Below are 24,854 nucleotides of genomic sequence, written 5' to 3' on the forward strand. Positions count from 1 at the left end.
CCCCCCCCCCCCCCCCCCCAGCCCACGACTTGCAGATGAATGCTTGTGTGAGGATCTCCATCCAAGCCGATTTCTTCTGCTGTTCAGTAAACATGGACTGAGGCATATTAAGTGTGTTTATCGCCATAAATCTGCTTAATTCCGAGGTCAGGAAGCCAGTTAATCATAATCAAGACCCTGGGTATTTAAAGAGGTTTGATTAACACAGACAGACTTAATCCGGCTGCCAGTGATCAGTCCTTGTGCTTCCAGGCAGTTCAGATCCTATGATGTTAATGGATTATTGACTGGTCGATTGTGTCCTTTGAGCCTTGAGCTGTGCTTTGTGTGTGTCCCGTGTAGATGTGGGGGGCAGTGAGTTGACATGATCGCTTGTCCTGCGTCTCACCCATGAAAGACTGCTCTGCCTCTACGCTTAGTCTGGGGCCCTCTCGAGGCCAGCCGCCTCCTCGTAACTAATGGCCTTTATCAACTGTCTCACTTACTTCTGTGTGTCTTTGGTAGGGAGAGAGCATAGTCCTCCCTGCAGTGACCGTCCGCATCCCACATTTCAGTCTTGTCAGTCCATACCTCCGCTCAGAGAGAAGGGGTCATTTTAACTCCTCGACCCGCCGTGACCCTGCGTCGCCAATTGGGAGGCTGGCTGATGTATTACGTTTGAAAAGGTGTTCAACATCAGAGTGTTGCTGTCATGTGGGACAACAGAGCTGCTTAATCCTGTAGGGCTACGGTAAGCGAGCCCTTCTGTAGAGTCTTACTTAAGATTTGCCGTTTGTAATGAATGTCAACCTAAATATTTAGCCTCATTTTGGCTGCAAGAAAAGAATCAGAGACTAAATTTTGTGCTTTTTAAACCTGGCCCTGGAGTAGCTTTGAAATCGAGTGATTTCGTCTTGGCTTCTAGAGACCTGGAGGGGGGAGGTGTCAGGGTCGATTTGATGGGTCCACTCTGTAAATTAACAGTGTGATTTTAGCTAAACGCCACACCAATCATGTGTGTTTTCAGCCAGCTGAGATCCATTTGCCTTTGTGTGGCTCGTCCTGTTGCTCCCATGATCAGAAGGTTGCTGGTTCACATCCCTGGGTTGGCTCAGTGAGTTCACTGGTGAGGCCTTCCCACTCACTTCATGTACTCGCTGACCCTGCTTTCTCAAGAAAATGTATGTTGCTTTGGATAAATGACTAAAAGGTAAATAAATATAATGTAGAGATGTGCAAGTGAGCAGGCTGCTGTTTGCTGGCATTATGTGAGCTATTGGCCTGTATGACAGCGGTTTCCCATGCGGCAAAGGAGATGAAAGGCTTCCTTTAACATAGCATGCCTTTTGGTCATGTACCTTTTCTCTGAATGAGTGTAATTAGTCGGCGTCCCTTCCCAGCCGCCCCGCACCTCGGTGTCACGGGTCTCAAAACGGCCTGGATCTTGTTGGGCATGAGGCGAGGCCGGCTGACGCTCTCAGTTTCGCTCTACTTCAATCACGTTTTGCTTTTTTAAAGCTCGGTTGAAATAATCCCCCTCTCCAACAGCTGCCAGATGTCTTTAATAGGTAGCCAGCGAGCAACAGAAACATCCTGAATTGCCCAGCATCTGTGGTTCCTCCGAGTGGCAGCTCCTGAGCAGGATGTGCTAGAGAATAGGGCAGATTGCAGTATTCAGCTGGATGTAAGCACGGATGCGGGACCTTGGGGTCGCGCCCAGGACAAAGGCACCCAGGCAGCCTCTGATTGGCTGCTGCCTCCTGATTTACTGCCACCTGAGTTCCTTTCCTGTTGGTCTCATTCAGCTTAATTGCTCACGTTTTTGGGCTGTGTTTTATTCCCCTTCAACCTGTGATACTGATAAGAGACGCCATGTTGAATCTGACATCCGTGCACCGCTTTTGGAAAGGTCCGGGAAGAGGGGGAGTCGCACGGATGGAAAGGAACCAGAGCCCGGTCGGGTTTTGGAGACGTTTCCTGTAGGTTTCTCGTCAGGCTGCACGGAGGTGGAGCCAAAGCTGTTTCCCGGTGCCCAGCGACACGTGCTGATATAGCAGCTCATGCCCCACCTACACCTGGCACAGAAGAGGTGTCCATTCAGGGGAACATGGCTGTGACCTGAGCCCCGCTGTGTGCGAGGCGTAACCCATAGCCAGTCCCGTATGGAATGTGAGTCGTGCCCCATGGATTCAAGACCCCAGTCAAGCGGAACCCTGAATTAATGCAAAAAGTGCCACTTTCACGTCGATACATCTGTAACTGAATCCTGCAAGTCATTGTGCCAAGATTAAGATGGACTTTATTTGATCCCAGGAAATTCTGTTGCATACAACAGAACATATTGCACAGAGGAGCATAGGTATAGTGCCAAACAGACAAGATGTAAAGGCAGTACGCATAGTGCAAACAATTAAACGTAGTGTAAAAAAATAAAGTACATCAATAGAATGTTTCGAAAACAGAATATTGTCGTGTTACAGAAATGCTTAAATATGATCCATAAATAAGATGTAGGCTCTGCTTTTAGCTGAAGGTAATGAGCTACAACGTGCACGTTTGACAGCAGCCAACAGGCTTCCAGCGTTTGCTGAGCATGGCGTGATATGGCCCCTGTCCACGCAGGAGCCCGTCACAGCTTCCTGGCCCAGCCACTTCTAAATAGCCCAGCGCTAAACAGGAGAACGTTCTTCGGGGACATTCGTCCTGTGAAATTTTAGTGTGCTAATCCCAACTCTTATGTTTAGACAAATTTTATTAGATTGGAGTGGGTGACAAAGCAGTTTTTTTTTTGGTGATAAATAAAAATGCTATTAGCTAAAACCAGCCTATGTGTGCTGAATTGGCACCTCATTGGCCAGTCTTTGTGGGTACGCTGGCCTCCCACAGCTGTGCAGTGATGCAGCGTGTCTGCATACGAGATGGGGGATTAACGCAGTTCTGACATGGACCCCAGCCGGCTGGACACGACTCTGACGTGGACCCCGATCGGCTGGACACGGGTCTGACATTGAGAAAAACATAAGGCAAACGCTGTAGAGTCAGAATGCACATGTCCTCACCACTCCGCCGGTTTTATCATGTCTCTACTAAAGATGACAAATATGCAGTGAGGTAAGAAATTGCTTGTGGGGGATAATAATAATAAAAAAAACACTGCAAGCCTCAATCAACACCTGAAATGCAGACTTTGAAAAACTTGCAAATGCTAACTAAGGCTGCTGTGACTAGCAAACCAGCTCTTGTGCAACCACCCTGAACGACAACAGTGGAAAAAAGTCAAGCCCTACGGTATGGAAAGTAAGAACGCGAAACGTATCGCAGCTAAATAATACTTTATTGGGTTGGACAGCCAGCCGCTGTCGGTTGTACAAGGTGTGGATATCAAATGTCTGCTGGCTCATTTAGAGCCACGATACCATCTACCAGTGACGAACTTCAAGCACATGGCTCTACCACGGTTGTATCAAACCGTGACAGCGCAGCTCCACAACGCTTCTGCATAAATTCTTTAAAATTTGAAAGATTTAACTTTAATATTTCTGATTTTACTAACTCAGTTCCCTTGGTTGAATTTGCATTGAAGATAGATCCACGTCATGATGAATAACCTTTTCTGGAGGTCACACCTTCCCCTTACAGAACAAAAGAAATTGGTCTTATTTTCGCCCGATGCTAATAACAGAAATAACAACAGAAAATCAATGATTGGACCATCCCTACTTCTGACCTCTGACCTCGTATACCTATTGCTGTACTACGGATCTCTTTGCTCTAACCCTTGCTGTACCACGGCCTTCCTACTCAAACCCTAACTGTGATACAGGGCTCCTTACTATATAAAAGCACACATCTTGACTGAAACCCAGCAATGCTCGTCTCTCTTTCCCCAAGATCCTGTGCATCACAGAGGCCGTGTTCACTGCACGAGTGTGATCACCGTAAGTCTCTAAGATTAAAGACCGCTGTCGCGGAGCACGGCAGCTGAAGGCCGTCGGGCCATCCTGCCAGGCCCCCTTGCGCTGTCATCGCGACGCCGTTTACTCCCCAAGCACGTAAACGGCCGTCCTGTGTCACTCTTTTATCAGGTGCAGCGGCATTAGTTGTGGGAAATGAGAGTTATTAGACAGCTGATGAGATGGATATCAGGCTTGATAAATGGAGTCCTCCTCAGAAAATGCAGAGAATTATGAAATGACAGCAGCATCTGCACGAGAGCTGCCGTTTAAGCGAACGTGTGAGAGCGGCGGATATGTGGGCCTCTGCTGAGCCCTAGCGTCCTGTCTGCTGGTGTGCATATCATTTGCACACCGGGCCCTCCGGTCTCTGATTGGTCGCAGTACCCAGCTCTGTTACTTTTACGTTCTGCCTCTCGTACTGGGAGTTTTGCCTCTTAAGGAGTACCTCTCCACTCTGTGCAACAGTGGAGATTCCCTCAGCCTCACTGTCTGGAATTAGTGTGGGGGACAATGACACTTTTAAATAGTGCTTAGCACCGGTTCAGGGGGCTCCCTCTCCCTATCGGTGCTGTCTCGACCCCCCCCATGCTCATCCCACACGAGCTCCTCATACAGGTCCCAGGAGTACAGCGAGTGTCCGGCCAGCAAAGCTGCAGCCACAATAGGATCCCTGCAGTAGGGTGCCCCGCAGCCTTGCCTGGCTCTGGGTACCCCTATCACTAATCCTCCCTTGCCCCCCCCCATGGCGCTGTTGGTCTGTTCTGTCTATGAGCTCTCTTAGTCTGAGTGTGGTCCTGCAGAGGGCCTTCTGGCCCAGAGCCTGCCAGAGCCGACAGATCGGAGTGAATCATCGGCGTAATCTCTAACCAGCCCAGTCTTACACAGAGCGGAGCCCCTTACGAGTTGTCGTGGTGGCTCACGGGACTCACTTCTTGTTTGCAGAGTTCAGGCTAGCATGCTACCAGCTCTGCTCAGAGCTCCTCACCTTCTAATGCAGTGTTTACCATCCCGGGACTTGGGGACCTGCAGACAGTCCGCGTTTTTACTCCCTCTCAGTTCCTGGCAGGGAGCTGGGAGGGAGCAAAAATGTGGACTGTCTGACAGGAAACTCGGAGGGAGCAAAAACATGGACCGGCTGTGGGTCCCCCAGGGAAGTATTGGGAAACACTATTCTAATGCAGGACAGCAGATAATTCCTATTATTTCCTGTCTGACCCTCTGGGGTTTTGATTGACCCAAGTACACAGCAGGCCTCATGGTACCTCGGTATCACCACAGAGGCATCCTGGACCTGCTGCAGCTTCTGCCTGATCTTTCACGTGAAGGTCCAGAAGGATTTTCTCATACATTACCGCACTTTATGACTTTCCGATATATAATTTCCTGGTCATGCACTGCAAAAATACAGTACGGTGAATCAATGCAGAAAGTTTATTAAGCTGTCTGTGTGAAAAATGTCCTGACCTTTTCTTCCAGACTCACAGGAATGTGGTACTTGTAGCAAGGAATGACAGTACAAATGTTTAACCTTATATGGTTAGAGTGGGACCCTGAGAGGAGGCGGGGCTATCTGTGAGAATCCAGGGCAGCATGGGATACTGGAGGATTGCAGCACATTGACTGTGAATAATATGTGTGATAATATGGTACTGTAACAGTCATGTAAGTAATTAATCTCTGTGGGGTAATAATCTTTATGCCTCCCCCAACTTGCTCTCTGTAGGTGGACAGCCACCTGTTGAGGCACACAGGGTGCTGGGGGTCAAGAACCTTGCTGAGGGACTTGCAGATATGCCAAACCCAGGCTTGAACTAGCAACCTTCTGATCACAGGAAAAGAGGCTTAGCTGAGCCACTCCACCACATCAGGGTAGTGATGCTGTTCATTGCAGATCACCAATAGTGTGAGATTCATGTGTGGATCATGAGTGTCTGTGGACGAATGAGGCTTTGAGATGTTGCACCTACAGGGCAAGGCAGTCGAGTTAGGAATGTTCAGCTTTAAAATGCAGCTGCGGGCTGGAGAATTCTCCCTGGCTGGGCACATTGGACGCCAAGCAGTCCCATCCAAACGATTTTCAGTGTCTGGGTGGTTCGAGGAGAGGAACCCGATAAAGGAGGAACAGCCTGTGCGGAATGGGTTGTTGGGACAGGAGATTAAGACTGAGCCCCTCTGGACACGAAGGTCATCGTCTTCACGCTGTCTGTGAGGAGCTGTTCCATGCCAACAGACACTCCAGGAAGACTGTGAAGTCCATCAGCTTTAGTATGCGCCTGTCCAGCTGTGGTCTCGTAGGCTATTTTTGAGGGCAGCTCTTCATGAATGATCGCATATGTGACCTCTCAAAAGCGGGGGGGGGGGGGGGGGGGGTATGCTAGCAATCCATAGGTGTTATCGGGTTGAAGATCAGCTTAGTCAGCTGCCCACATGCCAGTTCCTGAAAGGAGATCATTAGGGTTACTGCTGCCCCACCTAAAAAGAGCTTCTCTTTGTCTAGCTCGGTATTGATTAGTGACAGCGGACGACTGGAGCAGATTAAACAGAGACCTTCAAGTGCGTTCGCTTTTCTGCTGATTCATTTGCTCGATTTTTGCTTTATATGGTTACGATAAATAACATGAAAACCAGCAATGAAGCTAATTAGCGGGCAGCTCACCTCACATGTGGCTGGTCAGACTGTCACACTTCCTGTGCAAAGAGGAAGGCTGTAGACGCAATGAATGGGGAAGCTTTTGAAGACGCGAGAAACGGAAGTACATTTCCATTGCCACTGACGGTGAGGTTTCTGTGCCAGGTTTCTTCGCCGAGCATGAAACACTGCGCCTCCTGACAGCCCTTAGGCCGCTCGTCGTTTCATTAGAGGTCGTTTAAAATGAAGTGGCGTCAGTCAAGCCGCATAGCCATGGATAGCTGTCCTTTCGAATGCAGAGAAGCGTGTACGTGAGTCAGGCAGTCGGACACCGAGATCACAGCGCGAACCACTTATTAGCATTTATAGCGATGCTGCTGCCTCACTGTTGAGTACAGCGGAGTCATCATGTGGGTTTAATGAGCTTGAGAGCTACAGTGTGCAATCAAAGCAGCTCCGCATGTTGGTCCCTGTCATTTGGATGCCACCCGGAAAATATCCTTCTGCATACAGTAGCCCTTTATGTTCCCTGAATGTTCTTATGTTGTACATCTGGCCCTTATTAGGTTCTTGCTTTGTTAGAAGTAGTTGTGTAGTTGATTTGTAGCAGTACTGCTTACACTTGTACCTGGGCATACATTGGGAAACTCAGCTTACTTGCACCTATGCCTGGTGAACTTCTTGACAGCATGTATGTTTGCAATGTGCCGTTTGCCTGATTTCTATATACTGTAGCTTTGAACAAAAACATCTGCGAAATATGTTAAACGTAAGTGGACCGGGGTGTTTGCTATTGGTGCACCTTCCCCAAATGCTGGATTTTCTCACATGAGGGGTTTTTACCATGAATCCACCCCACCGGATGACTGACTTTCCAAGAGGAGATCTCGTATCCATCAGCAGGGCGAGAAGCCCCCAGTGAGCTCCCCTTCGTGGGCATCCCTGCTCCCACTGGAGATTGTGGATTGCGGATATTATGTGTTTGCAATGATGCAGTTGAGGTCATGTCAGCATGCACAGTTACAGTCTGTGTTTCCCACAGATATCGAGGAACCTGGGAAAGATGTACAGCGAGATGATATTTGTCCATGGTTTTGTGCACTGTGATCCTCACCCTGGTAACGTCCTGGTCCGGAAGTGCCCCAGAAGCAAGAGGAGTGAAATAGTGCTGCTTGACCATGGCCTCTATCAGGTGAGACCTCACTGGCCTGCGGTACTTGCCGGGATAAGCGTATCCACTCCTTGCACTACTGATCCCAGATCAGTTAGGAGTCTTCAGCTGCTGGGTTGGAGATCACTGTAAGCACAAACTTGAGTGCGGTCAGGGTGCCACTTTGGGCTGAGCAGCGTGGTCTACGGCTTGATGGTGACTCTCTGGTGTGCATCTCTCTCTCTAAGGTTCTCAAGCAGGCCTTCCGTCTGGACTACTGTCGGCTGTGGCGAGCCTTGATGAAAGCAGACATGAAGGGCGTTGAGCGGTACAGCCGCCGCTTGGGAGCTGGAGACATGTTCCCGCTCTTCGCCTGTGTGCTCACCGGGCGTTCCTGGGCCTCCCTCAATGCTGGCATCAGCCAGACCGCCGTGACGAGCTTGGAGGTATGGCCCTCTGCTGCTGCTCCCGTATGCAGGGTTACACGTGTGTCAGTCTCCTGTGATCTGCGAGACGTCTGCTCTGGATGCACAAGCTTCAGCAGGTGCCCGCTGCCTTGGTGATATCAGTGCCTTTATGGCCAAAGCGTCTTCTGCTGATGGTCACCACGTACCCTCTGCACCTCCAGAACGTACCTGTTTGCTGTTCCTGTCTGTTTTCGTGCGCAGAAAGCCCCCGCTTCACGTCCTGGTGGAAAGACGGGGGCGTAAGTGACCCCCTCTGTGATTGGTTCTGTCTGCCAGGGCGGGGGCTGGGCATTGGGGGATGGGCCGGTGGGCTGCGTGTGACTCAAGCGCACGCGTGAGTGGTGCTGGTACCGGCCTGGAGGCTCCCCCTGTGCTGGGCTGGGGGGAGGACCATCTGTGCTCTATTTTTACATCCATTGCGCAACCTGCGCGCTTTCGGTCGCTGCTCTGTGGCTGAGCACACACTCCGTGGCTGAGCCAGGCCTGGACGGTCACAGCCCTTCTCTGGGACGTCACTGAACCGGCACAGGTACCAGGAAGGCTCAGCGATGGCTATTCATAAGTTATTCCATCCATGGGCCTTTTTTCTTTAACAGCCTGTTGCCCTCAGTAGTCCAGAGAGGACATTGGCCGCCACACAAAGCTTCTGTGACTCTGAGGAATCCCTGGCTGCTGGGGAAAGCCATGCTGAGGTGTGCTCTCAGGACAATGGGAAAGCCATGCTGAGGTGTGCTCTCAGGACAATGGGAAAGCCATGCTGAGGTGTGCTCTCAGGACAATGGGAAGGCTCTTGAAGCTCACTTCGTACGTAGCCCAGCTCTGTCCTTTTAAGGCAGGGGTGGGCAGTCTTATCCACGATGGCCCAGTATATATGTAGGTTTTTGGGATAACCTTTAGGTCAGCTGTTCAAACCCAGGTGTGAGTTTGCAGTCGCAATCAGTTGCAGAGAAAACCCGCATACACAACAGCTCTTTCTGGATAAGATTGCCCACCCCCTCTTTTAAGGTGTAAGGATATGCTGCCTCTAACCTCACTGACTTACTGAGTATCTGCTGCCTCTAACCATGCTGGCTTACTTGGCTTCTACTGCCTCTAATCTTACTGTCTGACTGAGTATCCACTGCCTCAAACCTCACCGGATTATTCAGAGTGCATGTTAGATGTTCTATAATATACAGAGCTCCCTTTTGAAATCGCAGAACTTTTCATTAATTGCTCAATTAATCACGGCTTGGTTAAATGCTCATTTTATGTCATTGGCTAACCCTTTCATACCCGCTTAAGCTACAGTGGCTGTAACGTGACACCTGCAAGGCCATTGCCCTAGCTGGACTGATTGCTTGTCACCTTCTTTCTCTGCCAACTGGAAGGCAAGCAGCCAGCTCGCTACCAATGCTACCTCAAATTATGGGCCTGTTTAGAAGTGGCCTGGCCCTGGGTAATTACAGCCAGTTATAATGGCTGCTTCTCAATGTACAGCTGTGACATTCTTAAGGATGCTGTCTAATTTACATAAGAAAGAAGCCATAAAGGCATATTGTTATGTGGTGTGTAGTAATGGGAATGGGTGGAAACTGAGCGGCTGGGTTAGAGCCCATTCGGACCAGAACCCCAGCATTGTCACTGCAGCTTGTCTCTGTGTCTCTGAGCAGTCAGCAGCAGGAAGCCATACATATATTTCTGTTATGCTCCTTTTGATATATCCCGCCTTTCTCTCCTTTTGATATATCCCGCCTTTCTCTCCTTTTGAGGATACAAAGGCTTATATGCAGTTGAGAGCGAAGCTTGGAGACCAAGAACCTCAGAAGCATTTCAGGGGTCAGGGGCTTCGCTCAAGGGCCCAGTATAGATTGGAGGACAAGGTTTGAACTGGTGAACTGATTTTGATACCTACTGGAGCAGGATGTTGCATTGAGTCAGCTGGTCTGATTGCCCTTTCCCTTACCTCACTCATCATGCTGCAAGCCCCAGTATCTGAGTTCACAGCTCGGAACCATAATGTTCTCTTTTCACTCCTGGTTTGCTTGTCTCCTTTTAATATTTGCTTGAAAAGAGACCTCTCTGTAGTGGCGACGTTTTACAATAGTGGTGCATGTGTCTTCGGTGGGTATTGGAAATGTTTTTGGGAACAAAAGACTTTGGCCGATGTGAAATCACGTCTCCGATAATCAGTGTCATTAAGTCGCAGTTTGATGGTTTGCGATTTGAACTTCGTTCTATAAGTAACAAAACCTTACCTACTAGCATCGTTTAACCAAACAATGATGTGTTCAATTAGCCAATAACCATTTAAGCATCTGCAGGAAATCTTGGGCAATGGGCTTCAACAGGCAGGCGCTGATCACTTGCACCCTGCAGACCCACTTGGGGGTCCTCGCTATATCGTCCTCCTCCCGCCTCCTGGAGGCCAGAGTGACACTGGGCAGGTTCAGTTACTGTGCTCCTGACAACCAGTGGCTTTATTGAACTGTTAGCCGAGTTGGCTGAGCACGGTGCTCTTTGCTAAAACATTTCTACTCTATCATTAGAAACATACAGTTTTAATCATTATTTCTTTTCAAGATTATGTAGTATTTAAAAATCAGTTGAGAGTCTATCCCTGCCGCTTTTGCACGAACTCTTCATGCTCTCTCAAAGCCAATCATAATCACCCTTCCTGTTTAAATCGCTCGTAGATGAGTTCGTGAAATATTTACGTATTTTAAACTCCTTTTTTGCTTTATAAATATCTCAATATCTACCAAAATATCAATATCTATCACATTGCGGTATCCGAAATTTTCCGGTATTGTGTAGCTCTAGTGTGAACGGCTGCAATCATGTTTTTTAACAAGGTGAATGGCTACAGCCATGGGGAAAAAACAGCCGGCCAGCAACGTAATAAACACGACTTGTCCTCCACTAAAATACCCCCAGCCACAAAGAAACAACAACAAAACATTTGTGCGGGAAGAAGCACGATGCTACCAAGTGGACAAATCACAGTTGATTTGCAACGTGTGCCTTCATTTCTGGGGAGGCGCACTCTGGGCTCCACTGTACTCGCGGCATATTCACTGTTGAAGTGTAAATCAGCCTTAAGTCTTACGTGTTGATTGATTTGGACTTTGACAGACTTGCGATAAATTATTGTGGCTGATGAGAGCATTCTGCGTTGTAGTAGATGCTTCACAGGTAGGTTTTTCCTAAGGGCGTAGATTTGGGTTTGGAGGGGGGAGGGACATGACCCTACCAATATTCTGGGAATATTGTGTGCGTTTAGGGGGGTGGGGGGGTTCAGGGCTGATTTGGTCCCTACCAATGTTGAGACTAAGCCTATAGCCTTGATTCCCTATCATGCTGAGCTTGGTTTAAGGTCACCATTTTTCATACGGCTGTTAGTATGTGTGTGGGGGACCTTGTTGTAACCCCCCCCTATCCCTGCACCCTCCCAGAACAATGACACCTTGAGGTATGTATCTCTCTCACACATTTGTATGTCTTGACACACATTTTAATCATCCACCTTGGTCTTGGTTGTCTTATCGCTGCTTTTATTGAGCAAGACGTTCTTAGACAAGTCTCTCCCAAGTTCTCAGTGGACTGCCTATAGTGTGATGTTGCATGTGGGGGAGTGTATCCCTTGTGGAGGTTCCTCTCAGACTGCCAGGTTCTCCTACGTGGGCTGGGTACAGTGAAGAGACCCTCATACCCTGCTGTGGAGAGCTTTCTGCTGCATTCCGCCATCGCACTTATGCTATTAGGATTCATAGCTGTATGCTGTGTAACATCAGTATTAAAATATTCCATTTCCGTGATTTCAGAAGATCAGCAGGATACTCACTGAGCTCATTTTGTCATATCAAGTGCCGGAGCTGGGCTGCTTGATCTAAATGACAAGCTCACTTGGTAGCTCTCCTCGGGTATGAAGACTCAAACCTGCAAGGTAGGTCCAAAATGAAGGGAAAGCAGTCCAGGGCAAAGGGGGTTCAGAAGAATGTAAAAGTACAGTCCAGAAAGTAAAATTACAGACTAAGATTTTGTTTCAACCAACCAGTTGGTTGTAACTCTTTATACTCCACTGGTTGGTTGAAACAACTTAGTCTGGATTTTTAATTTCTGGACCTGAACTGTGCACCTCTGGTCCAGGGTGTCTCTCGCGGGGCTCTGTCCAGTTCCTCCGAGTCCTCTGGGCTTTAGCACCGCAGCCGACTTGTCAGCTGTTGTTTTCCCAGCATGCACTGAGCCCCCGGGGCCTTATGTTCATGGCAGCAGTAGAAATATGGGAAGCAGACATGCTAGCAGGTAAGTATCAGACGCGGCATTTAGACGTTAATGGCATTGTGTTGGGTCTGGCCTGGAGTGTAATGTGCTCGAAATAGCGCAATGCTCAACCTTTCATTATGCACTCTGCCCCGACGCCCACTTTGTGCAGTAGGATGTGGAGCTCACCACCAAAAGCAAGTATTGCAACAGAATTTTCCAGCAGCACAGTGCCGTTTGTCCATGTTGAGGCCCACTAGGCTGCAGCTGTAAAGAGGGGGGGCGCCTCGTGTAATGCCGGGTTCCTTCGGCTGCCCTCAGATTGAGTCGAGGCTGTTGAGATGCGGCCTGGTATGTTCCTGTCCCAATGGAGCCTTCAGTTGCTTCTCACCCTGTGTGAATATCAGAGTCGTGACCTTCACCAGTGACGCCCATTGACACACGCGTTTGGCTCCTGCTGAAAGTGTATCCTGAGGTTCAAGGGTTGTTAAATTGTCAGTGGAAACCTGCAGGCTCTAGGCGGTGAAATGACCTAGACAGCACAGGTTGTTTTTACTTAAATGGTGGGACCTCTTAGTAAGATTAACAGCCCATGCTGTTAAAAGTTGTCTAATTATGCGATACCAACATAATACTATTATAACACATTCACAACACTCATAAACTGTGGCAGTAATGAAACATTCTTTGCTTTTTCATTCATAATGATTGCCTTCAATGGTTTTCTGAAGTTGCGTAGCTGTATGGCAGTTTTCTGAACGTTGCAATAACATCCAGATGTTTAATCGCATATTAACAGATGTTGTGGTAGTCATAGTGAGCATAGGTGGAGTTGTTCTTTACGGACATGCATAAACCAACTCTGTTGGTTCTGCTCCAATAAAAACCGGCATATGGAAATATTTACTCAGGACTCTTGTGGTTCTGTTTCTGTAAAAAGTAGGATATAGAAATATTTGCTCTCTGGACACGCCATTCCTTCGTGTGGCAATGCTTGGGAAACGTTATATGACAAGGCTGCTCCCCACTGACCTGTTTTGTTGACTGTGGTGTGCTGTGGAGGAAGAGGTGTGTTCACATTAGCCTCTGTGTGGGGGTCACTTCACACCCACAGCACGCAGTGCTTCTATCTGCCACATCTGCAAGCCTGGGATGCAGCTGAGAATAAGCGGCCGTGTCCCACCGCAGGGGGCCCCGCATGCATGGGCGGACTGGAATCAGAGGGAGCCCCTGCGCTGTGGAGGTGAATGGGGGGGCGGGCCTGCATCTAGGTGCAGGGGGGGGGCGGTGGGACACGTGGGAGGTGATGCTGAGAAACCTGGAGCAGCAGACGAGAGCCGCCTGATATTCCAGTGGCTCTAAGCAGTAACGTTACCGTGCATCACAGGCTCTGCCTTTGATTCGCCTGCCCTTTCAGGCTCTGTCATTCAGTGTTCATTTTAAATGTGTTTTCATAACCGGGGGGAGAATACCACTAAATATAACATAGCACTTAAAAGCGACATATAGTGGCGTCTTTGTGAGCTCCACAGCGACTCCATGTGTGTTTTGGTTGCCTGGTTCATGTAATGTTTTATGCTTGAGATGTATATGACAGTGCCCTGTGATGGGCCGGCCCCCCATCCTGGGTTGTTCCCCGCCTTGTGTCCGTAGCTTCCGGGATAGGCTCCGGACCCCCCGCGACCCAGTAGGATAAGCGGTTTGGAAAATGGATGGATGTATATGACAGTGAGTATGATTGTGTGATGGTATGGAGTATGGTCACTTCCGTGATCGCCCAGTGTATGGAGTATGGTCACTTCTGTGATAGCCCAGTCTATCGAGTGTGGTCACTTTTGTGATAGCCCACTCTATCGAGTATGGTCACTTCCATGATAGCTAAGTGTATGGATTATGGCTGCGTGACTAATTACAGGACTGATTTGTAAAAGAGTTCTCACACCTGGGTTTGAACACCTGACCTAACGGTCATCCGAAAAACCTGCATACACACCGACCCTTCGCGGATAAGATTGCCCATCGTTGGTATGGAGTACGGTCACTTCCACGACAGCTTAGAGTGTAGAGTGTGGCTATGTAATAATAATTATTGTTATTGTTGTTATTATTATTATTATAATGCCACTTAATTGATCCCTGCGGGGAAATTCTCTTTTCGCCTACCCCATCTTGGTCTCCATGGCACACAGACAAGAGCAAGTTTGGCAGCCATTTGCAGCAGTGTCCATGGAGCTCAAAGGCCCTCAGACATGTGACTATTCTGCCAAGGCCTGGCTCAAACTGATACTCTTCCAATCACAGGCACGGAGTGTTAGCCCTCTGAGCCACACTCTGCCCATCTAAGAGAGCATGGAGTATGGTCACTTACATGACAGCTCATAGTGTGGATTACGGTCTCGTCTTCATAGTCTGGAGTGTGGAGTATAGCTGTGACTGACAGTATGGTCACTTACATGACAGCTCAGAGTGTGGATTACGGTCTCGTCTTCATAGTTTGGAGTGTGGAGTATAGCTGTGACTGACAGTATGGAGTTTGGTCACTTACATGACAGCTCAGAGTGTGGATTACGGTCTCGTCTTTATAGTCTGGAGTGTGGAGTATAGCTGTGACTGACAGTATGGAGTATGGTCACTTCCACAACAGCTTGGAGTGTGGATATGGCTGTGTTTCTAGCAGTATGAATTATGGTCACTTCCCTGATAGTGTGGAGTATGGCAATGTCAATGACAGTATGGAGTATGATCACTTGCATGGCAGCTCAGAGTGTGGGTTATGTCTCTCTCTGTGACAGGAGGCAGTATGGAGGTGCTTGATGATCCCTCCGCCATTTGCACACTGGCCTGTATATCCCTCCTGGAATGTTCTCACCCTAGGCTGTCAGTTCCCCCCCCCCCCAAAGCAGTCAGGCTGGACCGGCGTGGTGGGGTGTGACAGGGAGACTGCCTCGCCTCCTCACATCTGCCTGGGGGGCGTTGGCCTGCTGTCTCCTCAATGTGTCCACCCCCCTGCTCCTTTTTATCTCTGTGGGCTTGATGGAGAAGAAAGCAGACGTCGTGTTAAGAAGACACCTTTGCCTCTGGAGGTGGCGTGCGACGGGCAATCGCATCCGCATTGTTGGTCTGGCGCGGTTATCTGAAATTGAGTTTATTCTAAAATGAAAATGTAGCCACTGTGCTTTGAACCAAAGAATGCCAAGTGGAAATGAAGACCCTCCAGGCCAGGAACAGCACCGAATCCAGACACCTGTGCATTTAACCCTTCCTACCCCAGTACCCCGCCCGCTGTAAAGGAAAATAAATAACTTATTTTATAATTTAGTTGCAGTGGGCTGTCCTGGATTCTCCTGGAAATGGAGGACTCTCTGCCACCATTTTGGCATGGCCTTCTGGGACACTCTCTCAGATGGTACACTTACGTTGCTCCTTGTCATGATTCAGATTTCCCAATCCGGTCCTCGGGGACCCACAGCCGGTCCACATTTTTGCTCCCTCCCAGCTCCCGTTAAGCAAAAACATGGACTGTCTGTGCGTCCCTGAGGAGTGGATTGGGAATCGCTGCTCTTGTCTAGCAGCATCTCTCTCTCTCTCTCTACAGGTGGCCCATTATGGGTGCTAGTGTGTCTGGGGCCATTTGGTGGAGTGCCCCCTTGTGGCTGGAACCCGTTTGAGGACTACATCTGACAGCCTCGCGACTAACCGCTGTGACGGCTTTGAGTTGGCGGGTCGTCAGTCTGGGCTGTCGTCTGCAGCTTAATACCCGGCATTACATTTCCCCAGTGCCCTGAATGCAATTGCTGCAATTAATACTGGCCAAGGAGGATTAATTACAGTCTCATGGGCTCGTCACTGTTTCCTGTCAATAAGCTGTACCCTAAACCCTAACTCCAAAACAGCAGTGTGATGCTCAGGTGCAGTGCAAAGTAATCCTGTACTTCAATGCCCAACTGAAGGCTATATTTATTTTATCCTTTCTTCTTATGATAATATTATTGTTTTGACAGAACTGAAGTGATGAATCGTTTTTTTAGTCTCAGCAATTTTCCCACCCTTCTTGTGTATTTTGACACTCCCTCTTTCTCTGATTGTTCTCGGAGCACTTTACTCTTCACCGTGACGTTGCACATCAGGCGCTGCTCCCAGCAGTCGAGACCTGCCTGAGGAACCTTCCAGTCTCTCCGTACGCTAAAGGTGTCTGCATGGGGGATGGATAGATACCCAGCTTACTACCCTCATGTCTGTCCCAGGGGAAAGATTACAGTGGGTTGTTTGCTGTGATGCCAGGGCTGATCAACACCCTGGAGAAGCCACACCGTGGGGACGGGGTGATGGATGCCTGGCACGGAGAGCCGGCGACCCGGTGCTCACCTACAGCGCACTCCTTATTTTGAGTCAGTCACGTAACATGGGTGGGGATTTTTTGGTTTAACTTAGACTCCATCTGCAGGCATTGTGGCTGCTCTTCTGAACATTTTGGCAGACAATAGGGCCAGCATGTGGCTCAGCGGATTAGGGCGCTGTGGTTGCAATCAGAAGGTCACCAGTTCAGTTCCTGGTGCTGGCATAGGATTTCACCATTGGGCCGTTGAGTCAAGGCCCTTAACCCTCAATTGCTCCAGGGACTCTGCTTTCTCAAAAAAATGTATATATATATATATATCTTTACATGAAAGTATCTATTAAGTAAATACAATGCAATAATGTATTATGATTATGATAACATGTTACGTGTGTTAAAAATATGAGGCAGATCACAGAGGACCCTTATATCTGCTTCCTCCCCTGGACATATGCAGGAGATGCTTCTAGAACCTTTCTGTGTCCAGCCCGAACGCAGAAAAGCTCTTTGCGTGTCACCTGTAGTCATAGTGTCACGGCGGAAATCCTGCGCATCGCTAATCCCTCGCCTACGTCTCCACGTGCTCTCTGCTCTGTCGCGTCCCGAAATAGAGCAGAGATGCCAGTTCGTCAGACTGGCGGGGGGGGGGGGGAGGGGGTGCTTTCAGGGGGCTTGTGTGTTCCTTTGATGGTTTAAAAAAAAAATAATAATTAAAAAGGAACGAAACAATTTCTGACACCGGTCATACGGCAGCCTGCCTCTGCGGAAAGTGCGGCAGAGCTGTCAGGACGTGACGCAGGCGCGGCATGGAGATTGATGTGGAGGGCAGTGTTCAGGTTGGGGTTAGGCTACACTTCCTGCCTGGAGAGTCGATGCTCGATTGCTCAGGGCTGAGGGCAGGGTCAGAGGTCATGTGGAATTTCTCCTCTAGTTTTTGGCTGTTCTTGCTCAGAGCCTCCTGCGTCCCACACAAGCACTGCAGTACTGGAATCCACTTACCCTCTAATCTCCCTGCTGAAATCATATAAACGGAGCTTTAGGGATTAGCATAAACATAAGGTAGCTGCTCGATGTTTTTTAGTTATAGGACAGAAATCGTAGTTATTAAATTACAGCTCGTTTAAAAATCCCCGTGCTGTCAGACCTGAGCTTGATGCCAAAGTGCCTTCTGGGATTGCACGCGGAGCCAGCCCTTGGAGTGTGAATCTCTAAGCTATTTCCTGATTTTCATGGTAGCCGTTTAAAGGAGCGTTCATTCTGGGTGTGTTTCTCAGAAGTAGCGTTCTCTACAGTAATTGCACTTTGATTTGCCGCACTCTTTTTACCGGCCCACGAGTATAGTTAGCTGTAGAAGTAGCTTGTGTAATACAAGGCTGTCGGTCTGTGGGTAGATGCCAGCTGACTAATCACTTTCCCGGAAGTTCTTAATTGATTGTGCTCTCTGGAAGACCCGCGTTATCAGTTTGAGGCATTATGGCTGCAGGGTTGTCCTAAACACAAGGCTTTGCGTCACCTTCAGCGTACAATGTCAGGGGAGACGCACAAGCTCTTGGTTGGTTTGAATTCTTTTCTTTTAACTGTGTCAGCTGCTTTTACATGTGATGGTCGCTTTTATTAGTGGTGATCAGGCATCAGTCAGTAGTGTTTTACTCTGTCCTCTTCGACCAGTGTGGTTACTATAGGTTGGGCGTGGAGCCAACAGCTCGTCTCTAGCTTGTTGGTGGCTTATTTTGGCTTAATCCTCTTACCGCACGTTACACCTACCTTGCCGCATGTGGTTCATCATCTTCTGCCATTGTCTCTGATCCTCAATAAGAACAATGTGCCGTGTTTGATTCTCATCTGTAACAGACAGCACGGCCCATTTCTGTCCAGCTGCTTGTCTTTCCTTTGTTTCCTTTCTACTACTGCCTGTTGATGATCAGTCCTTAGTGAGTGTTTTGATGACGTCTGTGTAAGCCAAGGAGCTGTGCCATACATTGAGGTTTCCAAGGCAGACCCTTGCAGACAAGTGGGCTCCCCTCCCGTGGTTGACGACTATTGCCACCACCCCCACCTTCCATAACCCATCAACACTCTGGCCATCAGATTTATCCTGTTGCAGACACTGACCACCACCTAGTGTGGAATCACCAGGACCAAGATCTCCAAGCCGGAAGTAGATTGAGTAGAACCAGATGGCAAGAATCATGAGCAGATCCTGTGTTGGTTTGAGACGAGGGCCCTGTGTGTACATGGGTGTAGCTAAAGTGTGTCACAGACGAGGAGGTGGACAGGAGTAGGGGCCACTAGCTGGCCTGCTGTGAGAGCCACTTGCAATCTCGGGTTGGGTTGACACACAGATAAGGCCCTGAAGCAAATCTCCTCTGAGGCAGCCGTGGGCTCCCCGTCTGCCTGTTGTCTACTAAAGCTGCTGTTGTTGCCTGGCCAGAGTAGTGGAGGCTGTGACAGAAAGAGTAAACGAGAAAATGGATGTCGTACGAGGCTGACTGGTGTTCTATTACTGGGTAGGCACTGTTTCCCGAGCTTCTCTGCTGATGGCCGCTTGACAGGATGGGTGGATCGCCCCACGCGCCTGAAATGCAATGTGACAGAGAGTCCAGCTGAGAGAATTATGCTGTTGGCTCTACCTAAGCCGATGATGGTGAGAAATTAAATCCACTCGCGGGAACGCAAATAAGATCTTTATTTCTGAGGCCTAAATCCCTTCTTCAGACCCGGCCCCACACATCCTGCTGGACCTAAATGTTGAGCTCAGGTTACACAAGCATGAAGAATCGCGATGCTCTTGAGGTCAGTGCCCAAAGCATCGTGGGTACTGAGACAGCGAAAGGCCTTGCCTCACTCGCATGCCATGTTTTTATGGGTGTTGACCTCCCTCACTGCAGCCGTCTTTGGGTCCCTTATTGCTGGTTGCAGCTGGATGGACATTGAAATCCTAGAACCTTTCTGCGAGTTACACTGACGTTGTCTCTCCATGTTACTGCGCAGGACACGGAGATCCGTGCTAACGCCGCTCGCTACCTGCCCCAGATCAGCGATCTCCTCAACAAGGTTCCCCGGCAAATGCTGCTGCTTCTGAAGACCAACGACCTTCTGCGAGGCATCGAAACGGTCCTGCAGACTCGCGCCAGTGCCAGCTCCTTCCTGAATATGTCCCGTTGCTGCGTGCGCGCCCTGTCCAGGTGGGGAGGGGAGCACGGCCGCGTGTTCTGGCGGGTTTTGTTTTATGTGTTATAGACGTGGCTTGAGGAAGGGAGCCAAATGTGGTGTAGGGCGTAGGTGGGAATGCAGTCGCAGGGTACTCACTCGTTCACTTACTCATTTGCTTACTCATTTGTTCACTCATTCCTCAATTCAGTAATTCATTCACTTCACTCATTCACTTACTAACACACTCATTCGCTCATTCATTCGTTTTCTCACTCATTCACTCACTCATTGGCTAATTCATTAACTATTCACTCACTCATTCAATCACTAACTCACCCGCTCATTCACTTGTGTGTCTGACACTTTTCCATTGCAGTTAATGACCTCATAATTATAACGGCATACCTAAATCTGGAGTAGGCTTCTATTTTGAGGGGAAATACAGACAATGGTTTATGCTTGTCAGACTTTCTCAGTTTGTGCCCCCTCACACACACACACAGAATGCTATTGCACAGTCAGACGCTAAAGGCCGTTTGCAGTCACACCTGAACAGCATGTCCTTGTGTAGTGGATAGAGTTGGCAGTGTTTAGCAGACTCACACTGGTCTTCTCGGACTCCTCTGCCAAGTCACTGTGCTACCTGTTAGAACGGACGTAGGGGCAAAAAAGACAGAGCTGTACGTCAGTGCTGGGGGATGATCAGCTGGGCTTCCCTGCCATTGCTCCTGGTCAACGACCTCCCCAAGGGCAGGGCCCTCAGGACCTGCCTGAAACGCTTCTTCAGCGAACTCACAGCAGGACCCGTGTAGACAACGGAGATGATAGACCTGCGATGTGGTTCTTCAGATGAGATGGAAAGGCCCCCTGCCTTTCGACTCGCAGGTTTTGCAGGGGAATGAACTCCATGACTGTGCTGTCCTTTTCTAGTAGTGTATGGATCGCATTTTAATGAAGTGCGCTGTCTCCGAAAAAATCATTAGGACCCAGACTGAGGCAGGCGGTGTTTATATTGTCCTGTAAGACGTATTAGTGACCTTCTGCCTGCACCAGCACCTCTATTGAGACAGGAGACAACCATGAGCTAAGCAACGCTGGCTGGCTGACAGCATAGAGGACCCCCCCATCCACCCGATTCCCCCGGCCTTCTGTCTTACTCGCATATTTGTCAGCGTCTTGATCATTCCAAAGACATGTGTAACACCACTGTGAGCAAACCTCCATCTCCCGGTAGAATTCTTTCATTTGCTCGGTCTGAAAACAACCCAACCCGGGCACCATCCCTCTTAGCCGAAAAGAGTTTTGGCCTGAGTTCTGTGGGCACTAAGCATTTTATCAGATAAACTTGCAGTACATCTATTGAACAAGCTCTTTAGTGTTTCTTCTTTCAGCCACTCTCAAAATGCTGATTAGCGGTAAATGTTTTAATGCACAGAGCACTGCACTGCAAAGGCCCACTTCACTGCATGCTCCAGAGATCAAAGATAACTCTGCTCATACACAACGTACAGACTGAGTAGAACTCTACTCATACACAATGTACAGAGTGAGGAGAATATTATTCGTCCACACCATACAGAGCAGGGACAGTTAACACAAGGAAGGGGTCTTTATGGAAAGTCATGTTTGTTGTATTATCTGCTGGGTAGCCAGGGTAGAGTTAGTCTTTCTCCTCGTTGCTAGAGGTCTTTGATGGTGTCTCCATGGGCCTGTATCAATGCTCTTTTTAAACTACTTTAGTAAACTATAACCCACCAGAGTCTTTCTCAAGCATGTGTGGATCGAGCATGTTGTCTCGCAACTCATCTCATCAGGCATCCCTTCCCACGTCCTCCGTTATTCCTCTCATTGTATAACAAAGCGCTGCATGTCGCACAGACGGGAAACACGGCCGCCTCCTCCTCCAGCCTCGTGTTTTTGGAGATCCCTGACAGACGTGTGCATTGTCAGACCCGGCGGTTCCGGCAGGCACTCTGCTGTTTGAAAATCGGCAGAGATGAACACGATTTCTGTGCTGTTCGCTGGTTCAAGGCAGCAGTGCTTTCCTGGGTGTTGCAGTGCTCCTCAGCAACCACCACCACCTCCCCCCCCCCCCCCCCCCCCCGGCCGCAGTGAGAGCATTCAGCTGCTACGCTCATTTACCTCATTATACACCCCTTTTACGGTGCGTTGGAAGCACTCCTGTACAGTGAATGTTCCCAGGCTTTTTGTGCTTTTAGCTTGCTGGGTAGCTCATCAAAATAAATGACTTGTGATGAATTGCTGCTGTGTTGGATGTAGGTATTTTGCTGCTGGTAATTCTGAAATCAGTAAAAACCTGCATCCATACAAGTGTTCTGAGGCATTTGATGGAAACTCTTTGTAAGTATCTCTCTCTTCCTAACCACTAATCCCTCCATTGCAGGCATGGCAGAAGTGAAGCCAGATCTAACCCTCGCTGGCTGCAGATCTTCCTGTCCGAGGTTCTCACTCTGTGGCAGATCAACCTGTATGAACTCTTCCTATGGATGAAGGCTTCCATGTTGAGCAGCTGGATAGGAAACCTGGTCAGCTGTCTCCAATTTGCACAGTGATCCTCCATGCTGACTGTAGCACATAACTGAAGGTGGAAGAAGACTGAGGCTTTATTATGACAAAAGGCCATTGTCATCTCCACCAAGCGTCACGCACATCGAAGAGTTGGATTCTATGGAAGACATGAGGAAATGTGAACATCTACTGTTTGTTTATTGTCGTGGAAGAATAGCTTTTTTATTTCCTTGTTGGTGGAAACAAAATATTGTTTCATTGGACGTTCTGATCCTGAACTTTCCACCTCTGTCTGCTCCCAACCTCCCTCGGTCCACCCCAGTTTTCCATTCACATCAGTCCTCCATCTCCCTCTGGTTCCTTTGCTTACCTTAATTGACTTTTGTAGAAAATATTCTGTAAGCCAAAAAGTGTTTTATCCCTGCCTGTTGAACCTGGAAGAGTGATGACTCATGATTTTACTGATCTCTAAATAATTGTCTGTTTTTATTTACTTGAAGCTGTCACAATGTCTTTCCATTAGTTGTTGGTGCTCTTTTGAATGTGAATGGGAGGGAGATGTAGACCATTGTGCTGATAATGGGTCCTGAAAAAAGCTTGGTGCTTGTGTGTACTGGGAAAAAAGTGAAATGGAGCTTTCAGGCCGCTTAGCTGCTTGTGTTTATACAGCTGTGTGGAGTTTGCTTGCCGGGTGCAGAGACATCATTTGACTAGAATTCCGTTATACCTGATGTAGTGCCATGATGTCACTTCCTGTAGTTAGAATCCAGACCAGAAAGTCCAGTTATACAAGCTGTACAAAGGCTACTTTGACCAAGCTTTGACTGCGTCAGTCAGTCTGATGATTATGTGATGGGTCACCACTGCAAGATCGCAGGGCTTTTAAACTACTCCCTCTCTGACCCCCCCCCAGACATCTGCATCGTCAGCCCAGGTCTCCCTCTCTGACCCCTCCCCGGACGTCTGCATCGTCAGCCCAGGTCTCCCTCTTTGACCCCTCCCCGGGCGTCTGCATCGTCAGCCCAGGTCTCCCTCTTTGACCCCTCCCCGGGCGTCTGCATCGTCAGCCCAGGTCTCCCTCTTTGACCCCTCCCCGGACGTCTGCATCGTCAGCCCAGGTCTCCCTCTCTGACCCCCCAGATGTCTGCATCGTCACCCCCAGGGCTACCTCTCTAACCCCCCCAGATTTCTGCATCGTCAGCCCAGGTCTCCCTCCCTGACCCCTCCCCGGATGTCTGCACCATCACCCTGGGTCTCCGTCGCTGACCTCCCAGACCGTCAGCCCCGCCTGTCCCTCTCGGCACCCCTGGACGTCTGCATCGTCACTCCCAGGTCTCCCTTTCTGACCCCCTGGACGTCTGCATCATTATGCCTGGCTCGTGAGGGCCTTTATCGGTGTCTTCTCGTCTTAATTAGACTCGACCTCTGTAGGCAAACGCAGCGGGACTGCTGGATCTATGTCTGAGTGTAATAAAAAACCCATCCATCTTGATCAAAGTGCAGGCCCCAGAGCTGCCAAATGCAATCATCTAAGTAATGGCGCCGTTTTCAAGCTGGGAGTTCTTTAGGTTCTCCCAGGCCTAGAGGAGGCTGTGCGCTTCTGTGCCTCACAAATTCTCCCTGATTCACCCTGTATTAAGCTGCCCTTCTTATTAAGGATCTACGGCCAGGGTTTGCATAATTGATTTCAGTGGATGCCATCTGATTACACAAAGACAGGGTTTTTGTTTTGCCAAATGTCAAACGTATTCAGCCCCTTTTATTGGAAACGGCTACCTGAAGAAAATATATTGTAATTGCATAAATATTGTAAACAAACAATTACGCAGTATTAAGCCTTTTGTGCAGTTCCTCTGGGTGCTCGTGATCCTGCTTGGACAGTGTGTGTGTGAGTCCAAACACAGTATTCAGTGGTCACCATATCGCTATATCAATGTTTTAATTAGCATGTCACAAGCAATACTGGTCTCTGAATGCCGTCAGTACATCAAAGGAATAATTTGGTTTATATGTTACAGTTGATTTTATAACTATGGAATATATTGGTAGTAAGAACCATTGACAGTGGACCACTCAGTCAGTCTTATCCATGTCTAAGCCACGAGTGGGTTTCTTAGACTGAGTTCATCCTGATTATCTGATATGTGACAAGTTAAGGTCCCTTTCTGGTATCTGTGCTCAGTGCTGTCGCACGGATAGATCTCCCCCAGAAGGTACGTATGAGAGCTGCTTCTTGTGCTCCCCCTGGCTGTGATGGTCATGGGTGACTGGGTAGACTACCATGCATCTACATAATGCGCTGGTTGCTAAGCAAAGGAGTGTATCACACCAAAAAGTGAACAGTTTAGCTTTAATGTTTGGGTGTCCTCATGGTGGAGGTGCCTAGGGAGGCATCTCTGCTCAGACTGCTGCC

The 24,854-nt window shown here is 48.9% G+C and overlaps 1 protein-coding gene across 2 annotated transcripts in view; it reads left to right on the forward strand.

The window, feature by feature from the left end:
* The window catches only part of adck1 (aarF domain containing kinase 1), a 57,550-nt gene extending 33,288 nt beyond the window's left edge, over positions 1–24,262 (forward strand). For both annotated transcript variants that reach the window (XM_048974062.1, XM_048974063.1), the window contains 4 exons: positions 7,607–7,756; positions 7,963–8,160; positions 19,751–19,944; positions 22,317–24,262. In XM_048974062.1, coding sequence (XP_048830019.1) covers positions 7,607–7,756; positions 7,963–8,160; positions 19,751–19,944; positions 22,317–22,485 — 711 coding nt within the window. In that variant the 3' untranslated portion in view covers positions 22,486–24,262. The remainder of the gene's footprint in view (positions 1–7,606; positions 7,757–7,962; positions 8,161–19,750; positions 19,945–22,316) is intronic.
* The last annotated feature ends 592 nt before the right edge of the window (positions 24,263–24,854 follow it).

Source organism: Brienomyrus brachyistius, chromosome 14, assembly GCF_023856365.1.
Source record: "Brienomyrus brachyistius isolate T26 chromosome 14, BBRACH_0.4, whole genome shotgun sequence".
In the NCBI taxonomy this organism is placed as follows: Eukaryota; Metazoa; Chordata; class Actinopteri; order Osteoglossiformes; family Mormyridae; genus Brienomyrus; species Brienomyrus brachyistius.